The sequence below is a fragment of the Coregonus lavaretus genome (genome assembly GCF_964263955.1).
Source record: "Coregonus lavaretus genome assembly, chromosome: 29".
In the NCBI taxonomy this organism is placed as follows: Eukaryota; Metazoa; Chordata; class Actinopteri; order Salmoniformes; family Salmonidae; genus Coregonus; species Coregonus lavaretus.
The window spans coordinates 810,791-823,659 of NC_140016.1; the positions used below are offsets into that span (position 1 = coordinate 810,791).

Consider the following 12,869-nt stretch of genomic DNA (forward strand, 5'->3'; position numbering starts at 1 on the left):
GACAGACGGATAAGGGATATATAGAGACAGACGGATAAGGGATATATAGAGACAGACGGATAAGGGATATATAGAGACAGACGGATAAGGGTTATATAGAGACAGACGGATAAGGGATATATAGAGACAGACGGATAAGGGATATATAGAGACAGACGGATAAGGGATATATAGAGACAGACGGATAAGGGATATATAGAGACAGACGGATAAGGGATATATAGAGACAGACGGATAAGGGATATATAGAGACAGACGGATAAGGGATATATAGAGACAGACGGATAAGGGATATATAGAGACAGACGGATAAGGGATATATAGAGACAGACGGATAAGGGATATATAGAGACAGACGGATAAGGGATATATAGAGACAGACGGATAAGGGATATATAGAGACAGACGGATAAGGGATATATAGAGACAGACGGATAAGGGATATATAGAGACAGACGGATAAGGGATATATAGAGACAGACGGATAAGGGATATATGTAGACAGACGGATAAGGGATATATAGAGACAGACGGATAAGGGATATATAGAGACAGACGGATAAGGGATATATAGAGACAGACGGATAAGGGATATATAGAGACAGACGGATAAGGGATATATAGAGACAGACGGATAAGGGATATATAGAGACAGACGGATAAGGGATATATAGAGACAGACGGATAAGGGATATATAGAGACAGACGGATAAGGGATATATAGAGACAGACGGATAAGGGATATATAGAGACAGACGGATAAGGGATATATAGAGACAGACGGATAAGGGATATATGTAGACAGTTGGATAAGCATGAAGGGAGTTGCAGCACAGGAGAGAATGCATCCTTATCTCTTTCTCTCCCCCTCCCTTCTCTCTTCTCTCTCCCCCTCCCTTCTCTCTTCTCTCTCCCCCTCCCTTCTCTCTTCTCTCTCCTCTTCTATCTCTCCTTCTCTCTCCTCTTCTCCCTCCTCTTCTCTCCCTCCTCTTCTCTCCCTCCTCTTCTCTCTCTCCTTCTCTCTCTTCTTCTCTCTTCTTCTCTCTCTCCTCTTCTCTCTCTTCTCTCTCTCCTCTTCTCTCTCCTTCTCTCTCCTCTTCTCTCATATCACAACCACCAAATGGATTGTATTTTCTGTCAGTCAAGCGAGGCCTTGCTAACTTCATGTCAGCCATACTAACACAGGGATGGGAGGAGATGTATGTTACATGTTTGGCATTCAGGTCAGGGCTGTGGACAAGGAAAAAGGGTTGGAGGATTACAATCAATATTATAAGTATGCCACTTAGTAGATGCTTTTACCCAAGGGACTTGAAGCCCAAATCAAATGAAAAATGTTTTTGGTGCGCGTGAACACGCTGGAATTAGAATGCACAGGAGTGAATGTCAACGGCGTTACAGCGCGTCAAATTAGAAATAAATTATATTTTACTTGCGTCTGTGGAGCAATGCTGGTAAAATAAGCCGATGAATTGCGTGGGTTATTTGTAGAAGAGGAATTCTTATGATCTTCCCTATTGCCAAGTAGACTAAAGATATAGTTAAAAATGTATTGGGCTGGAAGCTAAGGTCTATCAGTCAAATAGGATACATGTTTGAAAACAATGGCTGCCTACCTATGTTTATTTCGATCATAGGCACATAGGCAGGCTACGGCTGGGGAAACAAGGAACTCCGATTTGAAGAGAGATTTCTATTATGTAGACGAACAAGACTAGCTAAATTATTTATAAACCACTCGGGTGTACTAGCTACAACTCTCGTTCGTGAGATAAAACATAACTGTTTGGCGCAGGCAGGTACGGTGGCTCCCAAGGGACATATAAGGTGAGTCAAAAGGAACAACACAACAATAACAATAATTCTCAAGGGCTGCGAAGCGAACACAACAAAACTGTTTACTATGGATTCTCGTGAATTGACACTACTCTCGCACGTACAGTTTTTTCCACTGAGTGAAGACACTTTAGTATGTGTTATGTGATCTCTGAGGGAATTGAACCCTTGACCTTGCTAGTCTCACCAACCGAGCCTCACAGACAGGATACCACCATACAGGCGGTTGTCTGCAGTGTTCTTCACTAGAAACCTCTACCCCTCTACCTCCTCCCCCTCCTCTAGTGATGCCAGGGCCAGGTGATGGTCTGATTTGAAGCATTTTACTCCCGATACGTTTCATCCTAGCTTCATTTTCCCTCTCAAAATGCACAGACAGGACACCTTTATTTCACCTTTATTTAACCGGGTAAGCCAGTTGAGAACAAGTTCTCATTTACAACTGCGACCTGGCCAAGATAAGGCAAAGCAGTGCGATAAAAACAACAACACAGAGTTACATATGGGGTAAAACAAAACATAAAGTCAAAAATACAACAGAAAATATATATACAGTGTGTGCAAATTTAGTAAGTTATGGAGGTAAGGCAATAAATAGGCCATAGTGCAAAATAATTACAATTTAGTATTAACACTTGAATGATAGATGTGCAAGAGATGATGTGCAAATAGAGATACTGGGGTGCAAATGAGCAAAATAAATAACAATATGGGGATGAGGTAGTTGGGTGGGCTAATTTCAGATGGGCTGTGTACAGGTGCAGTGATCGGTAAGCTGCTCTGACAACTGATGCTTAAAGTTAGTGAGGGAGATAAGAGTCTCCAGCTTCAGAGATTTTTGCAGTTCGTTCCAGTCATTAGCAGCAGAGAACTGGAAGGAATGGCGACCAAAGGAGGTGTTGGCTTTGGGGATGACCAGTGAGATATACCTGCTGGAGCGCAGACTAGGGTGGGTGTTGCTATGGTGACCAATGAGCTAAGATAAGGCAGGGATTTGGGGCTTTGGTGACAAAACGGATGGCACTGTGATAGACTACATCCAATTTGCTGAGTAGAGTGTTGGAGGCTATTTTGTAAATGACATCGCCGAAGTCCAGGATCGGTAGGATAGTCAGTTTTACGAGGGCATGTTTGGCAGCATGAGTGAAGGAGGCTTTGTTGCGAAATAGGAAGCCGATTCTAGATCTAACTTTTGATTGGAGATGCTTAATGTGAGTCTAGAAGGAGAGTTTACAGTCTAACCAGTGAGATAGTGTTTGCAGGCTGCTGGTGAGGAGGGGAAGAAGACATCTCTCTGTGGCGGCTGTAGCTGGTGCTCTAACACACTTTCTTTCTCATTTGGTTTTCCTTTTCCTCCTCATTCCAACCCCCCCACCCCCTGTTCATCTCCTCCCTCCTCCCTCTCTCCTCTCCTCCCCTGTAGACTCCTGAAGAGCTGGATGACTCTGACTTTGAGACGGAGGACTTTGATGTTCGCAGCAGGACCAGCGTGCAGACAGAAGATGACCAGCTTATCGCAGGCCAGAGTGCCAGGGTGAGTCCACACACACACACACACACACACCTCTCTTCCTCCACCCCGTCTACAAGCCCTCTCAGTGGGTAATACACCTCGTTCACACCAGGGCTCCCTTGACCCCCTCACAGATAGTCTGGCCTTTCCATTCAGACAGGCATGGTTATCCAGACTCCCCCTCTCACACACTGCCAGGTCAGATCTGACAACAGGCCAGGGGGCATAGGGAGTAAACAGGACTGGCCTCCCATTCAGATAATGTTCTCATCTTTTTCCTGTTGTAATGGCGCCGGAGTATCACTAACTATTTTGTTAGTTTTTTCGCGTTGTTTGTCACTTATTTTTTTAAACTTATTGTGCACATATTGTTGCTGCTACCGTATCTTTATCACTGAAAATAACTTCTGGACATCAGAACAGCGATTACTCACCTCGAACTAGACAAATATTTTTTTTTGAATGAGTCCGATGCGAAGGATATACTGTTTTCTCTGGAACGGGCCCAAATCCCCGTCATTTGCGTGAAGAAAAGACAGAGAAAAAGGGGGTGGAGGTCGGGCTGCCTTCTGAGAATTCGTAGGCGAGTGAGTAAACTTCCACTACCATCCATTCTATTGGCCAACGTGCAATCATTGGAAAACAAAATGGATGATCTACGATCAAGAATATCCTACCAACGGGACATTAAAAACTATAATATCTTATGTTTCACTGCGTACTGACTGAACGACGACATGGATAATATAGAGCTGACGGGATTCTCCGGCAGGACAGAGGGGCGGGGGGGTGTCTATTTATTAATAACAGCTGGTGCGCGATGTCTAATATTAAAGAAGTCTCAAGGTTTTGCTCACCTGGGGTAGAGTATCTCATGATAAGCTGTAGACCACACTATTTACCAAGAGAGTTCTCATCTATATTATTCGTAGCTGTCTATCTACCACCACAAACCGATGCTGGCACTAAGACCGCACTCAATGAACTGTGTAAGGCCATAAGCAAACAAGAAAATGCTCATCCAGAAGCGGCGCTCCTAGTGGCCGGGGACTTTAATTCAGGGAAACTTACATTTGTTTTACCTCATTTCTACCAGCATGTCACATGTGCAACCAGAGAAAGAAAAAAAAAACTCTAGACCACCTTTACTCCACACACAGAGACGCACGCATACAAAGCTCTACCTCGCCCTCCATTTGGCAAATCGGACCATAATTCTATCCTCCTGATTCTGATTCCTGCTTACAAGCAAAAACTAAAGCAGGAAGTACCAGTGACTCGCTCAATACTGAAGTGGTCAGATGACGCGGATGCTACGCTACAGGACTGTTTTGCTAGCACAGACTGGAATATGTTCCGGGATTCATCCAGTGGCATTGAGGAGTACACCACATCAGTCACTGGCTTCATCAATAAGTGCATCGATGACGTCGTTCCCACAGTGACCGTACGTACATATCCCAACCAGAAGCCATGGATTACAGGCAACATCCGCATCTACAAAGGGAAACCCAGCCGCGAGCTGGCCAGTGACGCGAGCCTACCAGACGAGCTAAATGCCTTTTTTATGCTCGCTTCGAGGCAAGCAACGCTGAAGCATGCATGAGCGCACCAGCTGTTCCGGACGACTGTGTGATCACGCTCTCGGTAGCCGATGTGAACAAGACCTTTAAAGAGGTCAACATTCACAAGGCCGTGGGGCCAGACGGATTACCAGGACGTGTACTCAGAGCATGCGAGGACCAACTGGCAAGTGTCTTCACTGACATTTTCAACCTCTCCCTGACCGAGTCTGGAATACCTACATGTTTCAAGCAGTTCACCATAGTCACTGTGCCCAAGGTAGCGAAGGTAAGCTGCCTAAATGATTAGTAGCCATGAAGTGCTTTGAAAGGCTGGTCATGGCTTACATCAACAGCATCATCCCGGATACCCTAGACCCACTCCAATTCGCATACCGCCCCAACAGATCCACAGATGACGCAATCTCAATCGCACTCCACACTGCCCTTTCCCACCTGGACAAAAAGAACACCTATGTGAGAATGCTGTTCATTAACTACAGCTCAGCATTCAACACCATAGTGCCCTCAAAGCTCATCACTAAGCTAAGGTCCCTGGGACTAAACACCTCCCTCTGCAACTGGATCCTTGACTTCCTGACGGGCCGCCCCCAGGTGGTAAGGGTAGGCAACAACACATCCGCCACGCTGATCCTCAACACTGGTGCCCCTCAGTGGTGCGTGCTTAGTCCCCTCCTGTACTCCCTGTTCACCTACGACTGCGTGGACAAACATGACTCCAACACCATCATTAAGTTTGCTGACAACACATCAGTGGTAGGCCTGATCATCGGCAACGATGAGACAGCCTATAGGGAGGAGGTCAGAGGCCTGGCAGCGTGGTGCCAGGACAACAACCTCTCCCTCAATGTGAGCAAGACAAAGGAGCTGATTGTGGACTACAGGAAAAGACGGGCCGAACAGGCCCCCATTAACATCGACGGGGCTGTAGTGGAGCGGGTCGAGAGTTTCCAGTTCCTTGGTGTCCACATCACCAACAAACTATCATGGTCCAAACACACCAAGACAGTCGTGAAGGGGGCACGACAACACCTTTTCCACCTCAGGAGACTGAAAAGATTTGGCATGGGTCCCCAGATCCTCAAAAAGTTATACAGCTGCACCATCGAGAGCATCCTGACCGGTTGCATCACCGCCTGGTTTTGCAACTGCTCGGCATCCGACCGTAAGGCACTACAGAGGGTAGTGCGTACAGCCCAGTACATCACTGTGGCCAAGCTTCCTGCCATCCAAGACCTCTATACTAGGCGGTGTCAGAGGAAAGACAAAATAATTGTCAAAGACTCCAGTCACCCTAGTCATAGACTTTTCTCTCTGCTACCGCATGGCAAGCGGTACCGAAGCACCAAGTCTAGGAACAAAAGGCTCCTTAACAGCTTCTACCCCCAAGCCATAAGACTGCTGAACAATTAATCAAATGGCCACCCGGACAGTTGGAATGGAAGAAGTTTGGAACCACCAAGACTCTTCCTAGAGCTGGCCGCCCGGCCAAACTGAGCAATCGGGGGAGAAGGGCCTTGGTCAGGGAGTTGACCAAGAACCAGATGGTCACTCTGACAGAGTTCCTCTGTGGAGATGGGAGAACATTTCAGAATGACAACCATCTCTGCAGCACTCCACCAATCAGGCCTTTATGGTAGAATGGCCAGACGGAAGCCGCTCCTCAGTAAAAGGCACATGACAGCCCTCTTGGAGTTTGCCAAAAGGCACTTAAAGGACTCTGACCATGAGAAACAATATTCTCTGGTCTGATGAAACCAAGATTGAACTCTTTGGCTTGAGCGTCACGTCTGGAGGAAACCTGGCACCATTCCTATGGTGAAGCATGGTGGTGGCAGCATCATGCTTTGGGATTGTTTTTCAGCGATAGGGACTGGGAGACTAGTCAGGATCGAAGGGAAAGATGAACGGATCAAAGTACAGAAAGATCCTTGATGAAAACCTGCTCCAGAGCGCTCAGGACCTCAGACTGGGGCGAAGGTTTACCTTCCAACAGGACAACGATCCTATGCACACACAGCCAAGACAACGCAGGAGTGGCTTCGGGACAAATCTCTGAATGTCCTTGAGTAGCCCAGCCAGAGCCCGGACTTGGAACCCGATCGAACATCTCTGGAGAGACCTGGAAATAGCCTGGATGCTCTACATCCAACCTGACAGAGCTTGAGAGGATCTGCAGAGAAGAATGGGAGAAACTCCCCAAATACAGGTGTGGCAAGCTTGTTGCATCATACCCAAGAAGACTTAAGGCTGTAATCGCTGAGTAAAGGGTCTGAGTACTTATGTAAATGTGATATTTCCTTTTTTGTTTTTTTATACATTTTGCACAACAACAAAAAAAATCTATAAAACTGTTTTTGCTTTATGGGGTATTGATGAGGGGGAGGAAAAAAAACAATTGATCAGTTTTAGAATAAGGCTGTAACGTAACAAAAAAAGTCAAGGGGTTTGAATAGTTTCCGAATGTATAATAGATAGCAGGAATAGCATCATCACTAGCCTGGTTACCTTTCTCTATTCAATTATAGTTCTATAATGCTTCCTGCCTGGCTAGTGACTGCATGCATGATATTATGGTTCCTTTAAGAATATATTGTAAATGCTTTAATGTCATGACCCCTCTTCTCTCCACATTTGTATTCCCTGTACTCTGGTGTGCGTCTCAAATGGGGCCCTATTTCTTATATATTGCGCTAACCACAGGGATCTGGTCCAAAGTAGTGCTCTTCACAGGGAATAGGGTGCCATGTGGGATGCAACCCTGTCCTGAGCTGGTTGGAAGGAAATGAAGAGCAGACGAATAGTCTGTCTGCTGTGGTGCCACAGTGCATTAGTCTGTCTGCTGTGGTGCCACAGTGCATTAGTCTGTCTGCTGTGGTGCCACAGTGCATTAGTCTGTCTGCTGTGGTGCCATTAGTCTGTCTGCTGTGGTGCCATTAGTCTGTCTGCTGTGGTGCCATTAGTCTGTCTGCTGTGGTGCCACAGTGCATTAGTCTGTCTGCTGTGGTGCCACAGTGCATTAGTCTGTCTGCTGTGGTGCCACAGTGCATTAGTCTGTCTGCTGTGGTGCCACAGTGCATTAGTCTGTCTGCTGTGGTGCCACAGTGCATTAGTCGGTCTGCTGTGGTGCCACAGTGCATTAGTCTGTCTGCTGTGGTGCCACAGTGCATTAGTCTGTCTTCTGTGGTGCCACAGTGCATTAGTCTGTCTGCTGTGGTGCCACAGTGCATTAGTCGGTCTGCTGTGGTGCCACAGTGCATTAGTCTGTCTGCTGTGGTGCCACAGTGCATTAGTCTGTCTGCTGTGGTGCCACAGTGCATTAGTCTGTCTGCTGTGGTGCCACAGTGCATTAGTCTGTCTGCTGTGGTGCCACAGTGCATTAGTATTCATATCTCTCTCTCTGCCTCTCTCGTCAACAGAACACTCAGGTTAATACTGTCTCCAACCTCAAACACTGCCCTACCACACACAGAGTACACACACACACACACACACACACACACAGAGAAGGCCTACAGAAACACACACAGTACAAAAAACACACCAATGGGTAAACACACGCTCTTTCAATATTCCCTCTGTTGCCTTGGCAATACATGTATTAATACATCCAGTCATTGGCCAAATGAGGGGGGCTACATTGATGAGAAATATGTTAGTTGGTGTGGAAGCGCGGCGTGACCTCGTTATAGCCCTCTTGTTATGCATCAGGGAAGTAGAACGTCCTTATTTCCTACTGAACTACTATCATTCTGTTGCTCTGCCATCTCTATCACGGCTTCAAGTTTAGCTGTAAGATTCTCTACAAGGGGTCTTTGTAGTGTTCGTAGTGTTTGTAGTGTTCGTAGCGTTTGTAGTGTTCGTAGCGTTTGTAGTGTTTGTAGTTTAGTGTTTGTAGCGTTTGTAGTGTTTGTAGTGTTTGTAGTTTGTAGCGTTTGTAGTTTGTAGTGTTTGTAGTTTGTAGTGTTTGTAGTTTGTAGTGTTTGTAGTTTGTAGCGTTTGTAGTTTGTAGCGTTTGTAGTGTTTGTAGTTTGTAGCATTTGTAGTGTTTGTAGTGTTTTTTTAGTGTCTTCAGTTGCTCTAAGCCTTAGGAATGAATACAAGGAAATTCATTAATTTAAGATCATTAGGACTTGACCTGAAGGTCATACTTATAAAAACATAAAGGCCATTTGGTGTGTGCCTGACTGTTTCTTCTCCAAGCTAAATCTAAGGCATTAGGTCTGGGAGCTAACGCGAGTCTTCCAGGTCTCTTTTAGGGCAAGGTCACTCATCACATGAGCGTAGTTCAGAGGCCCGTATGTATCAAGTGTGTCCAAGCGATGATCTAGGATCAGGTCCCCCCATGTCATGTAATGTTATTAATTCTGAGCTAAAGGGCAAAACTGATCCTAAATCACATGGCGCCGTACTGTATGGCTGCCGTTTGCATGCTCCGACCCAACTTAGCTATTTAGTGTTTATTTATTTTTTGTGGCATTTTATCGTAACTGTTTTTTTCCTGTGATCGACAAAAAAAATTGAACATCAGATCGGCAGTTACTAACCTCAATACCAATGGATTCTCCATTCACTAAGCAGACAGGACATCGGATTCAGGAACATCCAGACGGGGAAGGGGTATGTCTCTTCATCAACAGCAAATAGTTTGCAGACTAGCGCAGTGGAAGTCTCTACCCATTGTTCAACCGTCTTGGAATACCTGATGGTCAAATACCTCCCAGAGAGGGTTTTCATCTGTTGTCGTGACTGATATATATATTCCACCTCAGGACAACCACCACAACAAGCTGCCACTGTACGAAGCAATAAACAATCAAGAAACCTGGAAGCTGCTTTTATTTTTGCACTAAAGATGCGTGATTCCCAACTTCTGTCAACATGTCTGCTTCGCCACTAGGGGGCGATAGTCCTAGACCACTTAATCAACCCACAAGCAAGCATACCGAGGCCCTCCCTCGTCCCCCCTTTGGCAAGTCAGATCATGACTCTATACTCCTGCTTCCTGTTTACAAACAAAAGCTAATTCCTGTTCCCAAAAACTCTTAAGGCATCCTGCCACTGACTACCACCTTGTTGCACTAAGGAAGTGCTTTGAAACTCCATCCCAGACTTTCTGGACCCACTCTAATTTGCATACCGCCCCAACAGATACACAGACAACGCAATCTCAATTGCACTCTACTCTACTCTGCCCCTAGAAAATAGGAACACTTATGTGAGGATGCTGTTCACAGACTACAGCTCAGCGTTCAAAATCATAGTGTTAGATAAGTCTGTAACGTAACGAAATGTGGAAAACATCAAGGTGTCTGAATACTTTCTGAGTGCACTGTAAACCCCCTCTTCTATTTTCCACGTACTCTCATGCTCTCTGTTCCAGGCTGTCATAGCCCAGCTTTTCCAGATAAAACATAAATAAAAGCCTAACCAGAAATGTGGTGTAGTATAATGTCATATATTCATCTGGCATAGTACTCTCTCTCTCTCCTCTCCATACCCAGGCATTCATGGCCCAATGTGTAGTGTCCTGGTACCTATATTCCAGTAGAACCCTCTCCTCTCCATACCCAGGCATTCATGGCCCAATGTGTAGTGTCCTGGTACCTATCTTCCAGTAGAACCCTCTCCTCTCCATACCCAGGCATTCATGGCCCAATGTGTAGTGTCCTGGTACCTATCTTCCAGTAGAACCCTCTCCTCTCCATACCCAGGCATTCATGGCCCAATGTGTAGTGTCCTGGTACCTATCTTCCAGTAGAACCCTCTCCTCTCCATACCCAGGCATTCATGGCCCAATGTGTAGTGTCCTGGTACCTATCTTCCAGTAGAACCCTCTCCTCTCCATACCCAGGCATTCATGGCCCAATGTGTAGTGTCCTGGTACCTATCTTCCAGTAGAACCCTCTCCTCTCCATACCCAGGCATTCATGGCCCAATGTGTAGTGTCCTGGTACCTATCTTCCAGTAGAACCCTCTCCTCTCCATACCCAGGCATTCATGGCCCAATGTGTAGTGTCCTGGTACCTATCTTCCAGTAGAACCCTCTCCTCTCCATACCCAGGCATTCATGGCCCAATGTAATGTTTTATACTCCTCAACCCCTCTCCTTCATCCCTCCTCTACCAGGCTATAACAGCTCAGTGTTCTGTTCTATAACTCTCCTCTCCTCCTTTACCAGGCTATAACAGCTCAGTGTTCTGTTCTATAACTCTCCTCTCCTCCTCTACCAGGCTATAAAAGCTCAGTGTTCTGTTCTATAACTCTCCTCTCCTCCTCTACCAGGCTATCATGGCCCAGCTGCCCCAGGAGCAGAAGGCTAAGATCGCTGAGCAGGTGGCCAGTTTCCAGGAGGAGAAGAGCAAGCTGGACGCTGAGGTGTCCAAGTGGGACGACTCCGGCAACGACATCATCGTCCTGGCCAAACAGATGTGTATGATCATGATGGAGATGACCGACTTCACCAGGTATGAAGGGAGGACGGGGCTGGTGTGTATGAAGGGAGAAGGGGCTGGTGTGTATGAAGGGAGAAGGGGCTGGTGTGTATGAAGGGAGAAGGGGCTGGTGTGTGTATGAAGGGAGAAGGGGCTGGTGTGTGTATGAAGGGAGAAGGGGCTGGTGTGTGTATGAAGGGAGAAGGGGCTGGTGTGTGTATGAAGGGAGAAGGGGCTGGTGTGTGTATGAAGGGAGAAGGGGCTGGTGTGTGTATGAAGGGAGAAGGGGCTGGTGTGTGTATGAAGGGAGAAGGGGCTGGTGTGTGTATGAAGGGAGAAGGGGCTGGTGTGTTTCATTGTCAGTCAGTGTAACAGTAGTATGCATCCATGCATCATCCTCCTCCAGGTCTACTGTGAACTGTAGGTGGGATTTGGGTAGATTGAGATGCACAGCGTGTGTTACCTCAGGCCAGTGTCATTGTGTTCAACATGGCTCCCAGTGTTACGATAAGGGGGACCGGATTCACCCCTGCTCTCCCATTAAAATGTACATTTCTACAGGATACTCTCAAGCTCTCTCTAGCTCCCTCCCTCTCTCTCTCTCTCTCTCTCTCTCTAGCTCTCTCTCTCTGTGTCCCTCCCTCTCTCTCTGTGTCCCTCCCTCTCTCTGTGTCCCTCCCTCTCTCTCTGTGTCCCTCCCTCTCTCTCTGTGTCCCTCCCTCTCTCTCTGTGTCCCTCCCTCTCTCTCTGTGTCCCTCCCTCTCTCTCTGTGTCCCTCCCTCTCTCTCTGTGTCCCTCCCTCTCTCTCTGTGTCCCTCCCTCTCTCTCTGTGTCCCTCCCTCTCTCTCTGTGTCCCTCCCTCTCTCTCTGTGTCCCTCCCTCTCTCTCTCTCTGTGTCCCTCCCTCTCTCTCTGTGTCCCTCCCTCTCTCTCTGTCTGTGTCCCTCCCTCTCTCTCTCTGTGTCCCTCCCTCCCTCTCTCTCTCTCTCTCTCTCTCTCTCTGTGTCCCTCCCTCTCTCTCTGTCCCTCTCTCTCTCTCTCTGTCCCTCCCTCTCTCTCTCTGTCCCTCCCTCTCTCTCTCTGTCCCTCCCTCTCTCTCTGTCCCTCCCTCTCTCTCTGTCCCTCCCTCTCTCTCTGTCCCTCCCTCTCTCTCTGTCCCTCCCTCTCTCTCTCTCTGTCCCTCCCTCTCTCTCTCTCTCTGTCCCTCCCTCTCTCTCTCTCTGTCCCTCCCTCTCTCTCTCTCTCTCTCTCTCTGTCCCTCCCTCTCTCTCTCTCTGTCCCTCCCTCTCTCTCTCTCTGTCCCTCCCTCTCTCTCTCTCTCTGTCCCTCCCTCTCTCTCTCTCTCTGTCCCTCCCTCTCTCTCTCTCTCTCTCTCTCTCTGTCTCTCTCTCTCTCTGTCCCTCCCTCTCTCTCTCTCTGTCCCTCCCTCTCTCTCTCTCTCTGTCCCTCCCTCTCTCTCTCTCTCTGTCCCTCTCTCTCTGTCCCTCTCTCTCTCTGTCCCTCT

At 47.3% G+C, this 12,869-nt stretch overlaps 1 protein-coding gene across 5 annotated transcripts in view; it reads left to right on the top strand.

The window, feature by feature from the left end:
• The window catches only part of ctnna1 (catenin (cadherin-associated protein), alpha 1), a 216,551-nt gene that overhangs the window by 145,482 nt on the left and 58,200 nt on the right, over positions 1 to 12,869 (top strand). For all 5 annotated transcript variants that reach the window (XR_014610225.1, XM_084147311.1, XM_084147309.1 and 2 more), the window contains exons 15-16: positions 3,260 to 3,370; positions 11,218 to 11,399. Coding sequence is in view for 4 of the 5 variants with exons in the window: in XM_084147311.1 (XP_084003437.1) it covers positions 3,260 to 3,370; positions 11,218 to 11,399 (293 nt within the window). In the remaining variant the exon portion in view is untranslated. The remainder of the gene's footprint in view (positions 1 to 3,259; positions 3,371 to 11,217; positions 11,400 to 12,869) is intronic.